Source organism: Myotis yumanensis, unplaced genomic scaffold (assembly GCF_028538775.1).
Source record: "Myotis yumanensis isolate MYYU_CA2020_CCGP unplaced genomic scaffold, mMyoYum1.0.hap1 SCAF_2, whole genome shotgun sequence".
Classification (NCBI taxonomy): Eukaryota; Metazoa; Chordata; class Mammalia; order Chiroptera; family Vespertilionidae; genus Myotis; species Myotis yumanensis.
In genome coordinates, this window is record NW_027223753.1 from 13,812,423 (window position 1) to 13,834,193 (window position 21,771).

The 21,771-nt window shown below is 54.6% G+C and overlaps 1 protein-coding gene across 4 annotated transcripts in view; it reads left to right on the forward strand.

Moving 5' to 3' along the window:
* EPHB2 (EPH receptor B2) overlaps positions 1-21,771 on the forward strand; it is a 180,603-nt gene that overhangs the window by 43,487 nt on the left and 115,345 nt on the right. For all 4 annotated transcript variants that reach the window (XM_070404317.1, XM_070404319.1, XM_070404318.1 and 1 more), the window contains exon 2: positions 20,280-20,344. In XM_070404317.1, coding sequence (XP_070260418.1) covers positions 20,288-20,344 — 57 coding nt within the window. In that variant the 5' untranslated portion in view covers positions 20,280-20,287. The remainder of the gene's footprint in view (positions 1-20,279; positions 20,345-21,771) is intronic.

A 21,771-nucleotide genomic window follows, 5' to 3' on the forward strand; every position in this document is an offset into this window, starting at 1 on the left:
CTGCCCTCCCTGTGCCCCTTTCTCTGGCTCCAGATGGCTCCATCCCCCTCCTCAGGTCGCAGCTTCCCACCTTACCCAAGGCCTGAGCTCCCAGAAGTCTGCCTCCTGTCTCCGTGGCCACAGGTGCACCACACGTACTTGTGGTCACGTGTGTCCCCATGTCCGAGAGGGCGGGCATAACCAGGGAGATGAGACGGATGGCCACCAGGCCAGCTGAGCACCCCCAGGGCCCACGGTGGTTGCTTCTCCGTTACATTCCATGTTTCTCTCCTCCTGGAGCCTTTCCACCATACCAGCCACACGCTGGGAAAGGGGCCTTAAGAAGTGGCTTTGGGACAGTTGGGATGACAGCCTTGGCAGGGGGCAGTATGTTGGGTGGGTGTGAGATCTTTTCCTCTCGCCTTCTCCACAACCCTGCAGAGGAGGAAACTGCAGCTCAGAGAGCTGCATTCTCTCACCCAGGGCTCACAGCTCAGACCACAGGCAGGCCTGGTGGCTTCAGCTGGAGCCCGTGGTCTTGCCCAGTGCAGGCTGTGAGCTTGTGGCTGCCTGAGCATCACCTGGGAAATACGGATTCCCAGCTGCAATCGCCGGCTTGCTCCGAAGTCTTTCCATTTTCTGGGGGAAGGGACAGCCAGGACTGGTGTTCTTACTTTTATTTTTTTGTTGTTCATCCTCACCTGAGGATATTTCTCCCCCCCGCTCCCCCCCCCCCCCCCCCCCCCCCGTTGATTTTTAGGGAGAGAGGGAAAGAGAGAGAGAAACATCGATGTGAGAGCAACACATCAATTGGTTGCCTCCTGCACGAGTCCCGACCAGGTCCCAGGCCAGGGAGGAGCCTGCAACCAAGGTACATGCCATTGACAGGAATCGAACCCAGGACCCTTTGATCCACAGGCGGACGCTTTATCCATTCAGCCAAACTGGCTAGGGCTGGACTGGTGTTTTTAAAAGGCACCCAAGTCCATTGTGTGCACAGCCAGATGCTACCTAGTGCCACCACCAAACGATGTTAAAAGCATCGCACATTATGTGAAAAAAAAAAAAAGAGTGGAAAGAATACGCCAAGATGCTGGCAGTGGTCCTGTAGGGGTGGAGGGCCAACTGGGGGAGATGATTATTATTTTGTACTTTATATTTCCTTCTGACTTTTCTACATTTTCCAAATGGTCTTTAATGAGCATGTACGGCTCTTGTAATGAGAAAAATAAATAACAGAGGATCTGGCTGGGAGCGATGCGGAGAGGGTGAGAATGAGAATGGGAGGTGTGCTCACACAGCCCTGGGTCAGCGCCCAGCTCTGCCCTGCCCCAGCCACTGGGCTCTGGGCAGGGCACTTGATCTCCTGAGCCTCAGTTTCCTCATTTGTAAAATGGGAAAGCCTCCAAGCATGGCTGGAGGTGTCACGAAGATGATTCCCCATGGCCGACATGGCCCTTCCCCTCCCGCGTACCTCTCTTTCCCCGGCAGTGATGCCCTTTGCTGCCAGTGGCCGAGTGGAGCCTCCTCCCCTGCTCTAGCCCAGACCCTCATAGACTGTGGAGCGGTGGGGACTTTGGGGGCCACCTCAGCCAACTCCATTTCACAGCTGGGTAAACTGAGGCCCAGAGCAGCCGCAAGACTGGGTGGCTGGCTACGGTTCCCCGGGCACGGGAGGGGCGGACATGTGTCTGCCGCACATCGCTCTCCCTGTCGGCGCCTTGCTCAGTGTGTGTGAGGGGCAGCAAGTCACCATCTGTGTTTTCCAATAAAAGAAAATGAAAATTGAAGCACATTAAAAATAGCTCAATTGGGATTCCGCGCAGGGCTCTGTAGCCTGCTGTGACAGAGACGCCCAGCCTGCCTCCTCCCTACTCCCAGCCTGGCACCAGCACCACCAGGAAGTCATCTGAGGCAACGTCTCCTGGGAGGGGCCAGGGTACAGGCAGTGTCCCCGATAACACCAATTGGGGGGCGTTGGGGAGCCCTAATTCTGGCTTCCAGCTCCCAGATGCTGGCAGCCAGGGAATTGGGTACACGAGAGACACAAGAAGATGGATTTAGAGCCATATGCCACCCCATTGGGCAGACTCTAGACCAGGGGTGGGCAAACTTTTTGACTCGAGGGCCACAATGGGTTCTTAAACTGGACCGGAGGGCCGGAACAAAAGCATGGATGGAGTGTTTGTGTGAACTAATATAAATTCAAAGTAAACATCATTACATAAAAGGGTACGGTCTTTTTTTTTTTTTTAGTTTTATTCATTTCAAACGGGCCAGATCCGGCCCTCGAGCCGTAGTTTGCCCACGGCTGCTCTAGACCCACCTGCCCCTGGTCCTCAGGGCCTTCAGCTAGAGCTCCCACCTCCCAAGGATGTCACTCAAGCGATGCCCTGTGCCCAGAGGAAGGCAGGCTCCTCTGGGGGCCTGGAGACCTGGGTTCTCAGCCACCCCTGCTCTCGCTGGGCCTCGTGCAGGCCAGGACCCTCTCTGGGCCCATGTCCTCCTCTGGACAGCGAGGATCTTGACAGAGGCCGCAGGAGTGGCTCTGAGCCCCCGGGTGCTGGTTGGAAAGGAGGCCGAGTTAGGTGTTTCCTCCTGGAGGATGTGTGAGACGGTAGAATGAGAGGACATCAGCAAGCTCTTAGCTCGCTGCCTGGCATAGATAGGGGCTCCACTGATGGCCATGATCGCAATTGTCCTCATTATGGTTATTTTCTGTGGAATGGGAATGTGATGGCGAGCTGTAGGAAGCCTGAGGGAGGTCAGACTGGGGACGGCTTTGCACAGGCTACAGCTGCTCACCACGAGGAGGGGCTGGCGTCCGTCCATCTAGGGGTGCTGGTGCTGTGATTCTCAGAGCACCTCTTCCTCCCCCCGGGGTCCAGCCCCCTGCAGGATCCTCCTGCACCTGCACCTGTGACTTCAGCTACTGGGCAGACCTCTGGGAGGCAGACAAGGGGACATGATTCGTAGCCCCAAGGCCCAGGGAGTGCGGGGGCAGGGAGCGGTCCCAGGTCCCACCACCTGGCTGACAGCAGAGGTCCCCTGCCCGATGGGTCTCAGATCTGAGTGGCCTGGGAGTGGACAGAGCACCCAGGGAAGGCAGGGGGGCCCCATGGTTGGGCCTGTCAAGTGGCAGCCAGACCACATCCTGCTGGATGGCCTTGGGCAAGTTACGTTACTTCTCTGAGCCTCAGTTTCTTCATCTGTAAAATGGGACTGGTAATAGTTCCCAGGCTTTGGGAAGATTGGGTCCTGGGCAGGGCTTGGCACATGGTAAACACTAGAGAGACAGTAGCCCCAGGAATAGTCCACCTCACCCTGCTCTCCCATCCGTCCAGAACAGAGGCGGCTGCTGGGCCCACCCGTGCCCAGTTCCACGGGATCAGCAGCCGCGCTGCCACAGCCACTGCCTCTCAGGGACATACAAGGGCAAGCAGGACTGGGAATGCTGGGAGAACGCTCCTCAACCCGTAGCAGGGAGCCCCCAACCCTGTACCCCAACCACTGACCTCTGTCAGCAGTGGGGGTGGCTTTTTCTCAGTGGCGGAAGTGAGTGTGTAGGGTTCTTAAGGATGGAGCAGTTGCTGGTGTACATTAAGAATGATATGTTGCCCTGACCGGTTTGGCTCAGTGGAGAGAGTGTCAGCCTGCAGACTGAAGGGTCCCGGGTTCGATCCCGGTCAAGGGCATGTACCTTGGTTGCGGGCACATCCCCAGTGGGGGGGGGTGCAGGAGGCAGCTGATGGATGTTTCTCTCTCATCGATGCTTCTAACTATCCTTTCCCTTCCTCTCTGTAAAAAATTCAATAAAATATATATTTTCTAAAAAAGAGAGAGAATGATATGTTAGTTTCTTTTTGCCAGCGTAACAAATTACCATATCTTAGTGGCGTAAAACAACGCAAATATATTCTCTTACAGTCCCGGGGGTCAGAAGTCTGAAATGCGTTTCACTGGGCTGAAATCAAATCAAGGTGCTGATGGGATCCATTTCCTTGCCTGTTCCAGCTTCTGGGGGCTGCCCGCATACTTTGGCTTGTGGCCCCACCTCCATCGTCAGAGCACCTCACTGCACTCTGATCCCATCCTCGCTTCTCCTACGTCCCCTCCTGCCTCTCTCTCATAAAGAACCTTGTGATTACACTGGATAGTCTCCCCATCTCTGAATCCTTAATGTAATCTCATTTGCAGAGTCCCCTTTTGCCATGTAGGGTAATCGTCACAGGCTGTGGGGATTAGGATGTAGATATCTGTGGGGGCAGAGGGCACTGTTCTGCCTACCAAGACAGGCAAGAAAGCTAGAGTCTGCCTTCTCCTTGACCAGAGGGGCCTGGCTAATGTTGATGGTAATAACAATACCACAACTTCCACTTACTGAGGGACTGCTTGGTGCCAAGCTGTGTAGAAACTTGAGTTACAGTAATGGCTGCCAATATCTTACCGAGCGTTTACTGTTGCTTTCCGTGCATGACCTCATTGTCACGCCCACCTGCCAGGCGGTACTGATGTTATTCCCATTCCACAGCTTAGGTGGGGAGGAAGCGGCTTACCTGAGGTCACCCGGTTAGGAAGTGGGGTTCAGATGTAGATCTGACTGCTGAGCCCACTCTCCCAGCTTCCCGGGGTACACCACGGATCCATGGCTTCCCGTTTGGACCGGACACCTGGGTTCCACCGCCAGGCTCCTGCTCTCCTGCCCCTCCTGTCCCTCCGTCAAGCCTATGCTCCTCACTCTGACAGCAAGAACCAGAACTGCTCCTTCCGTGTTACCCTTGCCAGTCTCTGGGTTCCTGCAGGCAGGGGCTGAGGCCATGGTGGGCACACAGTAGGTGCTCAGGGAGCGGGGTGGGTTGAATCGGAGAGGAGGAGATGGGCAGGGTGTTGAGGACTTTGTGGGGAGAGTGGAGGGAGGTATGCCTGAAGAATTCTCTGTCCCAGGGGGAGGTATGGGACTGGGAGCCAGACAATCTGGCCACTGAGTAGCCGACACACAGCCTTGGTCCAGGCCTTCCTGTCTGAGGCTCCTGTTGCACTCTGTCCCCCTCTCAAGGCCTCAGGAGGCACCAGCCAATTGAAAACCCCGTATTGATGCCTGCGGGCAGTTACTCCCTGCTCCATCTCCAGGGCCTTCCCCAGTTCCATCTTCCCACCTCGGAGAGCTTCCTGGGACCCTTCTCTAAGTGTGGGTCACTGAGTTTTAGGCTGCCTCACCATGGGATCTTGGACCAACCCCCAGGCTGCCTCAGTCTTCCCGTCTCTACATTGGGTGCTATTTTTATGCCTCAGCTTCTGGTCTGACCCCTTCGCAGCTTTTGCGGGACTGACAAGGAGCCTGCCCACCCTGGGGAAGCCTGCCCACCCTGGGGACGCCCTTCCCAGCCACCGTGTCAGCTCCCTGGGGCAGGGCAGAGGGGTGAGAGGCCCAGGTACTGGAAGAGAGCCCACGTCCTCCGTGCTCATTCATGATGGGCTCAGAGACAGTTCTTTAGAAACTCCCTGTTCCTGGCAGCCTCCGTCAGGGTCTTCCCGCCTCCCCGGAGAGCTCAGATGTAACCAGCGGGAAATGGGACAGATAATTGCAACTTTAAATAAGGCCAAGTTAATGCTCCCTGCCAGGCCCAGCCCCGGGGACTTTCTGAGCGTCAATTGGAGGCAGCGGGAGGCCCCACACGGCGCTCAGAATCCCAGTGCTGCCAACTCCCTGGTGACCCCAGGCAAGTCCCTGCCCTTCTCTGAGCCTCGGTGTTCTGATCTGTTAAAAGGGGATCAAACGGCATCACCTGTGAAAAGTAGCTGGTACAGTTCCTGGCACATAGTAGGTCCTCAGTAGCTGGAAGTCAGGATTATGACCTCATTCCTGTTCACGTGCAGCTGCCCATCCCATCCCATCGCAGGGGCTTGCTCTGTTCTCAGTACCATTGCTCTCGGGTAATGAATGAGGTTTGATAAAAATTGTGGTACAGTGGGGCCTTGACTTACGAGTTTAATTCGTTCCGTGACGGAGCTCGTAACTCAAATTACTCGTATGTCAAATCAAAAAGTGAACGAGTGAGACACGTGATGCTGGGCTGATGTTGTGGCATTCACTGTGATGTTCGCTGCGCCAACTAGCGGTGGGGTATCTGAAGCTGGCTCGTAACCCGAATTTTAGCTCGCAACTCAAAGCAAAAAATCGGCCGAGAGACAGCTCGTATCTCGAAAAACTCGTTAGTCGGGACACTCATAAGTCAAGGCCCCACTGTACTGAGCTCACCTGAGCTGACTGTGCCAGGCCTTGAGCTGAGCTTTGCATCCATACCTGGAAGTAAGGCCTGTTTAGTGTTCCCATTTCCCAGATGAGGTCACTGAGGCTGCAGACCTGGGGTAGGTGTGGGGAGGAGAGGGCCAGCAGGGAAGAGGTCAGGAGTACCAGTGTTAGCATGAGGGGACAGGACCACCCACTAAATACCTTAACCCCATCAGGGGAGCAGCCCATCCCAGCGGGGTGCACGCCAGCATGGTGAGATGCTTGGGGTTCCAGACCCAATCTCTCCCTCAGAGCAGGAATTCCTGAGCCTATTTCTAGCACCAGTGGGTCTGCTGGGGCCACCGCCGCCACTCCCACCGAATTCCTGGTAAGGAGGAGCTCCAGTGTGGGCTGATCAGGGCCGGGAGCTGTGGCCAGTGGTCCTGTGGTCTCCTAGGTCCTTGGTCTGCAAACTGCGGCTCGCGAGCCACATGGGGCTCTTTGGCCCCTTGAGTGTGGCTCTTCCTAAGCCTTAGGAGTACCCTAATTAAGTTAATAACAGTGTACCTACCTATATAGTTTAAGTTTAAAAAACTTGGCTCTCAAAAGAAATTTCAGTCGTTGTACTGTTGATATATGGCTCTGTTGACTAGTGAGTTTGCCGATCACTGCCCTAGGTGAACCAGCCTCGTGGCTCAGCCAGCCAGCAGCTTGGGAAGGCTGCTCTTGGCTCAGCTCTAAGGCAGGCCCGGCCCGGAGTGTTTGTGGGCTTGGCACAGGCCACTTGCTTATTGTCTGACATGGCCTCTCCTTGTGCTCGGGATGCCAGCATTGCAGGACTCCTGCCCCTGTTCAAATACCAGTCTAGGAAAGGGCTTCGGACACGCTCTGGAGAGGAGCGACCCAGGCCAGGGGCATCCAAACCAAGCTGGGAAGTGGGGGTGGGTAGTCAGGGAAGGCTTCCTGGAAGAAGAGATGCCTGAGCTAGGTCTTAAAAGGTAAAGAGGAATTTTCTAGGTAAAGAAGGTGGGCATCCTGAGCGGAGGAAGCGGCTTGGGTAGGCGATGGAGGCAATAGGAGAGTTTGGCACATTTCAGGAACTTCTCTTCCCTGCCCTGGGCCTAGCTCCTGCTGCTCTGCCTGCCCGCCATGCTCCTAGCAGAGGGGGGTGGCCAAGAACAAAGGCACGGCAGCGGGGGACAAGAAGGTGTGGGCTGACAGTGAGCAGACTGGCCCCATGGGGTGGAGGGAGTGCAGTCCGGGTCGGAGACCAGGGCCAGCCCACAGCAGGCCTTGAACGTCAGACCGGTCTGACGGTGATGGAAACATCTCCACCTGGCCCATCCACACCTGCTGTTTCCCAGGGCAGCACAGCCTGGCCCTGTGAAGTCACAGGTAAGGCAGAGGGGTCCTGCCCCCCAAGCATGGTGGCTGACCTCCCCTCGAAAGTCTCCCAGGATTTCCCCTCCCTGGCAACAGCCTCCCACCTCCGGATCAGGTCACGCCCACTCCCTGGCTCCATGCTGCCACCCTCGGGCCCGGAAGCCCCTCCCCGCTTCCTGGACCCACCACCTGCTGCAGCCCTCACCTGAGACTGTAGACCAGTGATGGCGAACCTATGACATGCGTGTCAGAGGTGACACGCGAACTCATTTTTTTGGTTGGTTTTTCTTTGTTAAATGGCATTTAAATATATAAAATAAATATCAAAAATATAAGTCTTTGTTTTACTATGGTTGCAAATATCAAAAAATTTGTGACACGGCACCAGAGTTAAGTTAGGGTTTTTCAAAATGCTGACACGCCGAGCTCAAAAGGTTCGCCATCACTGCTGTAGACTCCCAAGAAGCTCCTTGAGGTCATGAGGGAATTTGGGTTACACAGCCCAGAAATCAAAGCCTATCTTCCCCACCAACTTGCAGGGGATCTTGGCCCACTAACTTGTCCTCACTGAGCCTCAGTTTACTTATCTGCAAAATGGGAACAGGTATCCTAGTCCATCCCTTGAAGGGTTTGGGGAGGCTTAGATGAACTCAGATGTGATCCTGGATGTCCATTGCTTGTCACAGGGCCCGGCATAGAGGAGGTGCCCACCATGATGGTGGAGATGCCAGGGGTAGAGGGTGGTATTCCCTCACCTCCTGGCCAGCCTCCTCCCTGCATCTGGCTCCGGGGGCCCCTCTCCCAGTGTCTTCTCCTCCCTAAGGGCCCCCTCATTTGAGTCCTGTTCCTTCCTGCTATCACTAACCCTTCTGTGCCCGACCATGTCCCGAGCCCCAGCAGCTCATGTCAGAAGCTCAGGCTCTTTGTCTGGTGTCGCCTCTCCGGGTACCAGGTGCGGTGGGGAGTGAACAGTCATGAATGACGACGGCATGGAGACTCTGATCATAAAGGCAGTGATGGGAAGCTGCTGGACCACTCTCCTGTGAAACATTCGTACACGAGAAAACGCCCCAGCAGAGCTGTGTGTGTGTAACCCCTGAGATGCTAGGCGTGGTTGGCAAGTGAGCCCTCAGAGTGAGAGGGAGCGGCGGAGGCACTGGGTAGAGATGTGCCCTGGTGGCTGTCACAGAGGCAGATCTGGAGGGGGCATGCACATTGGAGGGATGCAGGCAATTTGAAAACGGCTCTACTCCGAGGCAGCGGCTGCTCTCAGAATGAGCGAGGGCTTTGGAGCCATCAGACCTGGGGTGGGATCTTCCCTCTGCTCCTGCCTGGCGGTGTGGCCTGGGGCAGCCCTCAGCACCTCTCTGATCCCTTGGCTGCAGTTTCCTCATCTGTAAAATGGGTCGGTTACACACAAGAACACAAAGACGGCTGAATCAGGCCCCTTCGACAGCTCCTCTGCTGCCCTCGGGATGGTCTGAGCCCTTCGGCCTGACATTCAAGGTTCTTTGTGGACCCTAGAGCTCGCTTTCTCCTAGACCAGCGGTTCTCAACCTATGGATCGCGACCCCTTTGGCAGTCGAACGACCCTTTCACAGGGGTCGCCTAAGACCATCCTGCATATCAGATATTTACGTGACGATTCATAACAGTAGCAACATTACAGTTATGAAGTAGCAACGAAAATAATTTTATGGTTGGGTCACAACATGAGGAACTGATTTAAAGGGCCAGAAGGTTGAGAACCACTGTCCTAGACCTCCCTTCTCCCTGGTGCGGCTCCCGCAGGGGCTGTATTCTCCCCTCTCAGCCTTTGCACAAGCTGTTCCTCCTGCCTGGAACACACTTTCGCTTTCTCAACGTTCTGCCCCTTTCCCCCTTTCCATCTTGCCTGTCTCCTACTCAATCTTTGGGGTACAGGCGAGGTGTCACTCATTTGGAAAGCCTCCTCTGACTCCCAGGCAGGGTTTGGGTCCCTCCTTTGCTGTGGAGTTATGTCTGTTTATGCCTGGGACCCCTCGTCCAGACTGTGCAACAGGGGACCACAGTGGCGGTGAGGCTGAATCTGGGCTCATGTTCTCACTCACTGGGTCCTGTTTGGGGGGTAACAGGCCTCAGCCATGTCCATGTCTGATATGATGTGGAAGCCAGGTGTACAGGCCAGAGGGACCCCGTGAAGCAAGTTACCTGGAGGCAGAGAGAAACCAGACCCAGAGACAGCAGGGAGCCCCAGGATGCCAGTCCGAGCAGGGGGCCAAATCCAAGGGGAGCATGTGAACCTGGAAAGTCTGTGGGAAGTGGGGGTGGGAACCATGAAGGGTTTAGAGTTTGACCTCAAAACAGCACTTTTTTTTTTTTTAGGCCAGTGACAATGTCTGTTTTTGATTCTCAGGTACTTAGCATGGACCTGGCACATAGTAGGTGTTCAATAAATGCAGACTGACTAGATGGGAGGGGTAAAAAATAGGTAACACGTTTTTAGATGTATAAGTGAGTGGCGTAAATGAATGGTCACATGGATGGAAAAATGAAAAGAAAGGAAGGAAGGAGAGGGAGGTTGTTTCGTGGGTGAGTGGATGGATGGATGGATGGGTACCCAAGTGGGATGCTAGATGTATAAGATGGCAAATGGGTGGTGCATTATTGGGTGAGTGGAATGACTGCTGGATCGGGTAAATGATAGGGTAGGTGGATAGATAGATGGGTGGGTGGGTGGGCAAATGGGTGAGTGTATGACAAGAAGGCAGAACAATTTCATGAAGAGTTTCTTGCGTTGGGTAGGTCAATGGATGAATGGGTAGATGGATGGATGGGTGGGTGGATTGTTGGGTAAGTGAACAGATGGGTGGATGGAAGGATAAATGAGTAGATAGGTATCCAGGTGGGTAAAGAGGTAGGTGGTTGCATGAGTAGATGGCAGGATGGTTTATGGATGATTGCAAGGATTGGATCATTAGAAAGATAGATGGATAAGTGGGTCTGTGGGTCAATGGTGAATGAATGAACAGTGAAGTCTCATGTGGCTAAATGCCTGACATCTTGCCCAGAAGCAGAGGGGTGGTCTGGATTCTGGGATTTGAGTTAATTGTCCTTCACTGGGAGAAACCAATGCCAATTAGGCAAATAATCCCATCCCAGCAGGTCCTGCAGCAGGCTGGCTAATTGACTCCAACCTGGCAGACCCTGGCTCGGACTTACAGTGGCCTGTGTCTCATTGGTGTGTAATTTACACCCACACACATCCAAGAGGATTTGAGGTGACTTAACATATTAAACCTGCATGCAACAGGACAGTTAAAAATAAAGGGAGAAAGCGAGAGGCTACATAGCAGAGTGGTTAAAAGCGTACCTTGCTCAACTGGATCAGCTGCTTACTAGCTGTGTGACATGGAGCAGGTTGCTTCACCTCTCTGAAGCTCATTTCCCCCCATCTATAGGAAGAAAGGGAGGAAGAGATGAAGGAGGAGAGTTGGTTGACAGGGAAAATGTATGCGTGATGAATGGATACATGTTAGGTGTAGGGGTGGGTGGATGAATGGGTGGTGGGTTATTGGGTGAGTGGAATGATAGATGGATAAAGTAAGCGAGAGAGAGGGTAGATGGATGATGGGTGGGTGGGTAGATGTGGACAATAATAATCATTCTAGCTCATAGGATATTGTGAGCGTCAGAGGAGACAATATGTGACAGCTCAGCACAGTTGGCACTAAGTAAGTGCTTTGAATTACATAGTGTACGGGGCCATCTCGATGTGACCATATTTCCTGGAGGGAAAACCCAGACACTGAGACTGATGGTGTACGAAGGAAAGAGCATTTACTATCCGGGTAAGCTGGGGGTGAGGGCACGGTGGGAAGTACGGTGGTTTTAACAGAGGCTGAAGGCCGCCACAGTGAACCAGACTCAGCCCCGCCGGCCAGGCGCTCACAGTCCAGGGGAGGGACTGAGGAATAAAAGGAAGTCGCAGGGCAGGGTGACAAGGGTGATGATGGGAGGTACACATGGGACTGTGGGAGCTCCAGTGCCTGGGCCATCAGGAAAGGCTTCTCAGAGGAGGCGACATTTGAGCTGGGTCTTGAAGGATGCATTTGAGGGGCTCAGGCAGGTCAGGAGGACAAGCAGCGTTGCAGGGCGAAGAAACACCTCGAGTGTGGGCCTGCAGGGTGGGAGCTCAGTCCACTGGGCCGAGGGGAGGCGCTCACTGTTTAGCAACCATTCAGAAGGGGTGCCCACTGTAAACAACCGGGGTGCCAGGCTCCCGCCTCCATTAGCCAGTCCGGGGCGGGTCCCAGCTTTGCCACATCTTGCTGGTGACCGTCTCTCTGAGTTTCCTCTCATCTTCTGTAAAACGGCCGTGACCATTGTTCCCACCTCACTGGGCCGCTATTAGGATCTCACAAGATGAAGTCAAAAAGTGCTCAGCACAGCGCCTGGCACACAGTAGGGGTTCAGAAATGCTGGCTGTCCTCATTATATTTTTATTACCTTCTCAATAGGTGGGCAGGGTCTGTGGATTCATTGAAGTAAAGGGACTTCAACGATTAAAAACCACCAGGCAAATGCAAGAGGCAGCCAGGGGTGTCAGGAAGGCTCAAGACCAATGGTCCTGGGTTCTGCTTCTTATGGGCTGTGTGACCTGGGCCAAGTCACCTGACCTCTCAGAGCTTCGGTTTCCTTCTGTAGAAAACAGGACCAGCAACAGGCATCCCTCAGGGTGGCCACGAGGACTGACGGAGATCTTGTGTGTAGAGGGCTGTTCCCGGCCCTGCCTCCTTCCTTTCCTTCCCCAGGAAGCCCTGGTGTTCATTTACCGCCCACCCCACCCCCAGCAACCCCTTCCCAGACCCCCATCCATCATCCTGTCCTTTGCGGAGGTTAAGTGGGTCCCCAAGCAGCGAATCCAAACTCTCCCGAAGCCCCAGCCTCACAATGCGGCCCGCTGTTAGCGAGCAGCCCGGCTGGCCCCGAGGATTGGGTTTCAGCTGGGCGGCTGGCGCTGGCGGATGCCCAGGCCAGCGGCGGGCAGGCGGGGGACGAAGTGGAGGAGCCGGCGTCACAGGGACTCCTCCGCCCCGGCCTGAGAAAACAAGAGCAGGCTCCAGGCAGGCAACCGAGGCCGAAAAGGGCCTCCAAGCGGCAGGAGGACAAGGAGGGGTATGTGAGCGAGAATCTGCGGGCAGAAGGATTTCACATTAGCTGGGTCCCCTCTCCCTGAGCCCGAGGACGGAGCAGGGGGCCGAGCCGAAGAAACAACGCGCTGCCTGTTGGCAGGTTTCACCGAGGAGATCCGCAGCCTTCCCAGAGCGGCCCAGGGCTTCTCTGGCAGCGCCACACCCCCCTTGCGTGGGCCAGGGACCCTGAAACCCTGTCAGACACTGATTCTCCTCTCTTTCAGACAGAGGCCTCCCTGAACCCAGTCAGACTGGGCGGGGTTCAAATATCAGCTCTGCTTCTTCGGGGCTGTGGAACTTTGGGCCGCCCATTAGCCTTTCTGGTCTCAGTTTGCGCATCCGTACAATGGGGATGGCAGTGCCAGCCTCGCGGAGTGTATGGAGTGATTAGCCCAGGGCCTGGCACCGAGAGCATGGTACGCGAAAGCTGTGATGTGCCCCCTTTTGTTTTGTTTTGCTTTTTTTAATCTTCACCTGAGGATATTTTTTCCATTGATTTTTTTTTTTGAGAGAGAGAGTGGGAGGGAGGAAGAAGGGGAGATAGAAACATTGATGTGAGAGAGACATATCCACATTGATTGGTTGACTCCCGCACACGCCATGACCAGAGCTCAGGAACTAACTCGCAACCTAGGTAAATGCCTTGACTGGGAATCGAACCCATGACCCTTTGGTCCACAGGCCAACGCTCTAACCACTGAGCCATGCCAGCCAGGGCTATTTCCTCCTTTTGTGAGGCAGCACAGCCTGGTGATTTCTGCGGTCAGACCAAAGAGGTCAGATCCTGCCCTGCCCTTTACTGGCCTTGTGGCCGTGGGGGAGACCTAGATCTCTCTGAGCCTTGGTTTCCCCATGAGGCTGTTCTGGGATGTAAAGGAGACAGTGTTGATGAAGCTCCTGCCCACTGTGATCTTCAGCCTTGGCCTGTTGTAAAAACCCTTTATACCCAACGCCTCTGTGGATCCTCAAGCAACCCTGTGAGGTACATAGGGTTGTGATCCCCATTTTACAGATGAGGAAACTAAGGCTCAGAGAGGTGAAGTGACTTTTCCAAGTCACCCAGCTTGTTGATGGCCTTGAACTTTCCTGATTCCTGACTGTTGTCTCCTCTTGGAAGTTCTCATTTGAACCTTGGAAAGAATGCTCCAACTCCCAGCCATGCATAGCCTGGTCTGGCCTCCAGGCTGTGGCTGGCATCTCACCAGGCTATGGTACTGTAGACAGGCCTGTGTTTGAGTCACCTCGGTCGCTTTAGCCCCAGACAGGGAGCAACTGGAGCTGCTGGGAAGGGTCCAGAGTGGCATTTGTTGCCTGGGCTACACGCCAGGCTGATTTGCTGCCTGGGCTTGGGTTGCTGGACAGTCTTGAGCAAAGACCCCTGGGAACATCTACCAGGTGTCTCTCCATCTTCGGGACAGACTATGTTGTCATGTCCACGTTCTCAGGAAAGACCACAGCACTACACTCTTCAGGAACCCTCCATAGCTCCCCATTGCCTTGGGACAAGGCCCGACTCTTGAGCCCCACATCCGGGGCCCTACCTATTCTGGCTCCACCCTGAGCTACCACCTCCTTCCAGGAAGCGTTTCGCTCCCACCGCCTGGGACAGAAATTGCAGCGTGGTGCAGCGGGCATGAACACGGGCTTGGGGGCAAGGCCGGCGGCGACTCCATCACTTCCTGGCCATGGAAACCTTAGCCTCTCCCAACCTCAGTTTTCCATCCGTACAGGGAGATCATAAAGTACCTCATTTACAAATAGTTTCAATGACATGAGATAATGGCTGCTAAACCCTTGCCCAGAGACCCCACTGGGCGCCAGTCACCAGGTGTTTACTGTTACCCACACTGCCCCTAAAGCTCCATCCCTCTGTGCCCCGGATGCTGCTGTTCCTCTGTGCGGTGTGCCCTTCCCCTCTTCTCCCAGCTCCAACGCCATCTCCTCTGAGTGCCTTTGCTAATTCCCTGGTCAAAGCCAATCCCTTCTCCCTCAAGGTTTCCCAGCTCCCAGACTGGGCCAGCCTCTGCACCCTGCCTCTCCCGGTAGGAAGCTCACGCCTTGGGCACTAGTTTGGAAGCTCCTTGAGGGAGAGGCCTGCTGACCTGTTTCTACATCCCCAGAGCCCAGCACAGGACCTGGCACGCATTAGGTACGGTAGACATTCACTGAAGGACCATGATCTTGTTACTTAACCCAGTAGAATTCAGGGACAGCTGCCAGGGAGAAGGCGCCTGTGAGCTCAGTTTTGGAAGAGAAGTTAGCCAGGTTAACAAAGCTGGAAGGGCCAGGCATTCCAGGGAGAAAAGTCTGGAATGGTCAAGTCACCAAAGCCCAAGGAGACAGAGAGCTTTCTGTGAGAAAAAGGAAATTCAGGCTGCCTGGACCCTCGGGACGCAGGAAAGCGCAGCTGCAAGGTAATTAGCCGGCCAGGCAGCGGCAGCCTCGAATGCATTGTTGAGGTGCTAGGACTTTATCCTGATGACAGGGGAGCTCTAAAGGCATTGAGCTCATTTAAGACATGATCAGACATGGGCTTTAGAAACATCGCCAGCTGCTGTGTTGTGTGCCAGAGCCAGTCCTCAGTGTGGAGATAGATATAGTGGTGAACGAGTCCGACACAGAGCCCCCCCATACCCTTCAGTGAGGGCCCTGGGAGATATCACATCAGCAGAATGTCATTTAATTCTCACATGACCCATTTTACAGATGGGAAAACTGAGGCCCAGAGAGGAGCACAGATTTGCCTGCATTCACACACTAGAGAGTGTCGGAGCCAAGATTCTAACCTGGACAGTCTGTGCTCTACTCTCCACTTGTCCTTCCCTATTTCCCTTCCTGTCCTCACACAGGCAGAGAATAAACACATACAAAAGACCCTGGTGATTGTTTATCTTGTGTTTGTTTTTCTAAGACTATAGCTGTGGCATCTTAAAAATAACACAGATATAGAATGAGACAGATGTGGGTTCAAATCCTAGCCCTGCCTGTGTGCCCTTGTACAGGTTCTTCACCTCTCTGACCTCAGTTTCCTCATCTGTAAAGTGGGGTTAATAATATATACCTCTATCCAGATTGTCATAAACCTGAAATGATATTTAGAGTGCTCAGCTCAATGCCAAGCACACACTAGGTGCTTAATGAAAGTTCTTACTTGCCTCTTTATAACTCTCACATACTGTCTTTAGTGCAGACAAAGAGTGTCTGCGGCCCTAGGGAAGTATGTCCCAAGAGGGCGTCAGACAGAGCTGATCAGGGGTGGACCAGGGAGCAGAGGGCAACCAACCACCCCAGCCTGAACGGGGCGGTGGTAGTGCTGCCCTCCAGGGCCCCGCACAGACACCCTCCTGTTGGGCCGAACGCTAACGACTTCAGTGTGTCTCCCCTTTTAGCTCAAATATTTCTGAAATGCACACTGCTCGTTCACACATAGCCGGAGGGGCCTAGGGGCCTCCCCAGCTTGTGCAATCAGGGCCTCCTGATTGCTTTCTTCTGTGCAGTCTCCAGGAAGGAGAGGGGGTGCGGGTGCATTCGCTCGGGCCAAAGCTGCTCCCATGGCCCGAACCCTGCTTCCCACTGGGGAAAGCATTCTGGGCTGGTGGCTGCAGGCTTTCGCTTGGATGCAAAGCATCTGTGCACACAGCCTCTGTTTTCTCGTGTATCCATTAGAGCAGCCAGGGCTTGGAAACTGGACATTTCCCTCGGGCTAGCCAAGGCGGGCGTGTCCAGAGGCAAGTGAAAGGGCAGTGTGTGGGGGAGAGGGTAGGAGGGTAGAGTGGGGGGGACTAGAGAGGCTGGCCAGGATGTGGGCAGGGGGACTTAGTCCCACAGGAGGCCTCGGAGAGCTGCTGGCCTTCACTGGGCAGCTCAGCTCCACCTCTCCAGGCTTCCCCCTCAGCTCTCACCAGGCTCTGCCCCGCCTTCCCACAAACCAGGCTACTGCTCACCTTCCTTTTCCCACTCAGCCTTTCCTGACTTCTTTCTTTTAATCCTCACCTGAGGATATGCTTTTATTGAATTTTAGAGAGAGAGGGAGGGAGGGAGAGAGAGAGAGAAACATTGGTTGGTCGCCTCCCATATGCGCCCCAACCAGGGATCAAACCCACAGCCTAGGTACGTGCCCTGAGCCCTGACTGGGAATTGAACCTGCAATCTTTGGTGTATGAATGGATACTGCAATCATCTGAGCTACCCTGCCAGGGCCTGACTTCCTTTGAACTCAATCTTCAAGCCTCCATTCAGTCACTTCCTCCCCGAAGCTGTCCCTAAACAGGGTATTTTCTTCCTCGCTTTCCACGCCCGGTTCCTGTAACCCACAGTGCACTGGGCACGTCCACATTGCCGTCTTTGTCACATCGTGTGGTGATTCATCATCTGTGTACAGTGAAAGCAGCTTCCCTGGCATGAGGGGTTGTCATTGTCGCCGTGGGGATGTGTTGGGGACATTTCCAGCGCTTCAGAGGCAGTTTGGGAAGTGAAATGGCGTTAGGTAGTTTACAGGCATTTTTAATTATAATAATCTTGTGTTTACTTTCCTTCTTTTTATGGCAAATAATGCTGACTTTCCCTTTATAATAATAATTACTTTTTCCTCTTTAAAATTTATTTAAGAAAACAGTCAACCGGAAGGAAAATAGCAATTAAATAAATACAGGTTGTAGGTGGAAATGGCTGAAGTCATGAATGTTGTCCTGATGGAGCAGAACACTAGCATGTGCTCAGATCCTACAGTTTGGGAGGAGTGGGGAGGGGGGATTTCCTACATAATAGAGGAAGACCTACTGTGTGCTAGGGACCCCAGAACCAGAACCTTAGCACCCACCATTAGAAGAACCTGGCAAACAGAGGTGGTTCCCATTCTGGATACCTGCAAGTGCTGGGACAGAGATATGGGGTGGGGCGGATTCAGGAGGACTTCCCAGAGGAGGTTCCCTGAGGTGAGACTTCAGGGATGAGGAGAATTAGTGTGGGCACAGAAGGTGTGGAGGGGGGAGAAGATCAGAAGAAACAGTATGTGTGAGGTGTGAGGTACCAGGGTGAGAGAGTGCACGACCCATTCTGTGCAGTTGGAGCATAGCTCATGAATGGAATAGATGTGTGACCATGGGTGAGTCCTGAGCCTTTGGAAGCCTCCGTTTTTCCATCTGTGAAATGGGACCGTATCGACACTCTCTCGGCATGGTAGTGAGAATGTTGGTGAGGGCCTCCGGATTCCTCAAAATCTTCAGGCAGGAGTTGTCTCCCTTTGTAGATTTTTGGGATCAGAGGGGAGATGTTTGGGGGGAAAGGAAAGAAGTGCTGGCGATGAAAATAGGGCTTGGCTTCCTGAACCCGCCCAGGTTCCTGGGGCCAGAACGCCTAATTCCGTTCCCTGGGGAACTGAGTTTGACTTCTGTGCTTGGTTTGAGAGGAACAAAGGAAACTCCTGACGTCCCAGGAAAGCAGCATCAGGCAGACCGGGGAGGGCTCCCCAGAGGCTGTGCCCATCAGCGAGAGGCTGATGTTTGTCAGATGTTGGCAAGCACAGTCTCGGGGGTTGCGGGGGAGGTAGTCTAAGCTGGAGCCTTTTATACTCGCCTTTACTTTCAGGGGCCACCTAATGAGCCCCCACGAAATGGTGTGTGTGCAGGCACAAGGTCACCAGAAGCACCACACTCCACCTACGAAGGAGTAGCTGCCACTCAGAGGACCTGCTTTGTGCAGGGCTCCGAGCTAATACACTCCCCTTAGCATTCATTCCTCCTGTCCTCACCCAGAGGTATCATGGCTGTTCTCCAGGTGAGGAGACCGAGGCTTAGAAAGGGTACGGTCCAAGGTTACAAAGCAAGCAGGTGGCAGAGCGGGTTAATTAGGACTGAAGTCTCGACCTCCCATCCCCTTTTTTCCGAGGGTGGAGGGAAGTGTCAACATTGAAAAGCAAAAGGCCAAGCGAAGTTGGGGCGGGAGGGTCTCACCCCTGCCCCTCCTGCCACAGCCCCAAGGGGAGCAGCTTTCACAGAGATGGGCTTCCAGGCAAAGCCCAGAGCCGGCGTGGTGAGAAGGGAGAACAGGAGGTACCTGCCTTTTGCATCCTCTGAGGGCATCTGCGAACTTCCCACTCCCTCTTAGGCCATTCCTGTCTGTGACCCGGGCGGCCCTTGACTTCCAGTCCTTCTGAGCTCCTCCCCAAGCTGGTCCAGATGTGGGAGGCAGAAGGGGTAGTAGGAGTCCAGGGGCTGAGCACCAGCTGTTAGTGTATGACTTTGGTAAGTCATTTCCCCTCCCTGGGCCTGAGTTTCCACCCGTACAATGAGGATGTCGGTCCACAGTCCCTCCTCTGGGCTGTGGAATCTTCTAGGGCTTGGCCTCCGGGTCAGCCCAGGAATGCAGCCAAGGGGTGGGGCCACCTGCTGGGCGGGCTTGCACCCGGACCCCTTTCTCATCCCAAGCAGTCTCTCCTCTCCCTTGTTTGACACGGCTCCTAGCAGCTGTTCCTCGGGCCCAGGCGGGGAGCCTGGCTTGGCGCGTCCCTGGCTGAGGCCGACGAGAGAAAACAGGTTAAAAGTTCAGCCCATGTTCTCTCCAGGAAGAAAAATCTGTAGCATTCGGAGTGTGAAAAGGAACCCTTTTTTTCAGCTCCAAAGCAGCATAATAGAACTTCCTTCTAATTTGCCATCAAAAGACGCCCTTGGCACTGGACTCCACCGTCCCTGGCGCCTCCCCCTCCACCCCCCACCCCCCACCCCTATCGCCAGCCCCCAGTGCAGAGGGACACAATGACCAAAAACACCAGCCACTGGGGGTCATGGGACACTGCTGCACCCTCCCTTGTCAGTTTGCTGGTCTGACTGGGGTCACCTCTGGCTAAATGCTTCCCCCGTTTCCCACCTCCCATCCCCAATATCCCAGCCCTAGTTCAAGACCTTGTCACTCCCATTTCGACCTTCAGAGCAGCCTGGACACTGAGCACCCTGCCCCCACTCTCCTCACTCTAAATCCCCCAGACCCTCAAACCAGGGAGGAGGCAGGTCCCTGTGTGATCCTTACGAAGTCTCCCCTCCCTTCTTTGTGCCTCAGTTGCCCTATGTATAAAATGAGGTGGTTGGGCTGCACCAGGGATAGGATCTGAAATGATGGGTATGAGTTTCCTGGTGCGCTGTGGTGAGACGCATCGTGCAGCCATGGCGCGTGGGGATTGATTGGTGATGTCTGCCTTGGGCACCTCGGGGAGCATGGCCGCTAACAGGCCTCTCACCCACTCGCACTGAGCGAGGTGGCGTGAAAGATCCAGCTGTGACTCTCTAGGTCTCTCCAGCTACTCCCTCGTAGCTAGTTGTATTCATGCCTCGTTTCCACAAACAGACTGTGACCTGTTCCACAGTAGGGTCTTCCCGTTCATTGTTTTCTCTTCGGGGCACCAGCACAGGGCCTGGTGCAGAATAGGCATCAGGATGTGTCTGTTGAATGGATGCTTGAAAGGGGCCAATGTAAGTCTGTTCGGTGCATTGGGTGGTGACTCCTCGCTCTCCCCACAGAAACGCTGATGGATTCAACCACAGCGACGGCGGAGCTCGGCTGGATCGTGCATCCTCCATCAGGGGTGAGTCAGTGGTCCCCAAACCCTGCCTGGTCCCCCCAGGACACCTTGGGTTTTGCTGCAGGGCCTGGATGCCCCCTCACATTCCAGCCCCTTTCCCTCCTTCAGAGCCCAGGGCCAAGCCTCTCATGGCCCCACCCACTGGGACCTCTACCATTGGTGGAGCCCGGGTTACCATGACAACATACTGGATGCATTAAGCTGTCCCATGGAATCCTCAGAAGTAAGGATTTGCACTACCCCCTTTTGCACATGAGGAGAGTGAACTGTCATTACGTCAGCAACCAGTGTGTGTCAGGTACTGTGTCAAGCACCTTTTCACACATCTTCTCCACTCCCAAGGGAAGGAACCACCTCCATTTTACAGGTGAGGGAACCGAGGCTCAGAGAGGTGTAGCCACTTGACAGGGGCCCTACAGCTAGTAAGGGGCGGGGCTCAGGTTTATATCCAATCCCCCTTTCTGGGTCCCTATAACAAGGCTCCTGCTCCCTGAGCGCTTCACACCTTGCATTCGGTGACCTGAGCCCATGTAGTCTGCAGGCTCCCCAGGGGCAAGGCCAGGCACAAGCTCAGATTCCTCTTTCTCCCCGCACCAGCCAGCCTGGCACTCGCATACAGGCTGTGAGGTGAGACTCCTGCAATTCTCTCCCAGCTCTGCCACTCGCCACGGGGTGATTTGGGGCCAGTGCCGCAACCTCTCTGAACTTACGCTTCCTCATCTCTAACATGGGGATAAGAATGCCTTCCTCACAGGACTACGTGAGCTTTTCCTGCAGAGTCGCTGGCACAGGGCTTGGCACAGAGTGGGCTCCCGATAGCGAGGAGCTAGAATAAATGTCACCATCGTCACTGTCACCGTCATCCGTTTTAATACCATTCCCTCCTCATCCCTCTGGTCTCTGGGGAAGGTTCTGGGCTCCCACAGCCCATCCCTTCCCTCCCCCCACCCCAGCTTCTATGCTGGGACTCAGCTGCTGCACATGGAGCTGCATATCCCTTCCCGCGCCCCCCCCCCCCACCCCCCAAGGCCTGCGCTCTCAATAGGCAGGGCCCCGGGTCAGGCTTCTTTCTGTGGCTCTTTCTTGTCACCAGTTTTCCATCTGCGAAAGCGGCGGAGCCCACAGCCCCACCCTGCCAGTAATGAGGCCAGGCTGGGCTGCAGGGCCCCCGGACGCAATTATTTGGGGTGTTCAGGCTGCAGGGCCTCCGCATGTTAATTAGAGAGAGGGGAGAAAGGCAGAGTGCTCTAATTAAGTGCTCTAATTAAGTTCTGAAGAAGAGCAGTGGTTGTAACAAGGGGCTGACTTTGTCACATGGTGCCACCTAGAAGGGAAAAAAAAAAATTTAAACACAATATAAGGAGCTTCAGAGCCGCCACTGAAGTAGAGGCTGGGCCAGCAGGCTTCAGCTCTGCCTTCCCCACACACGC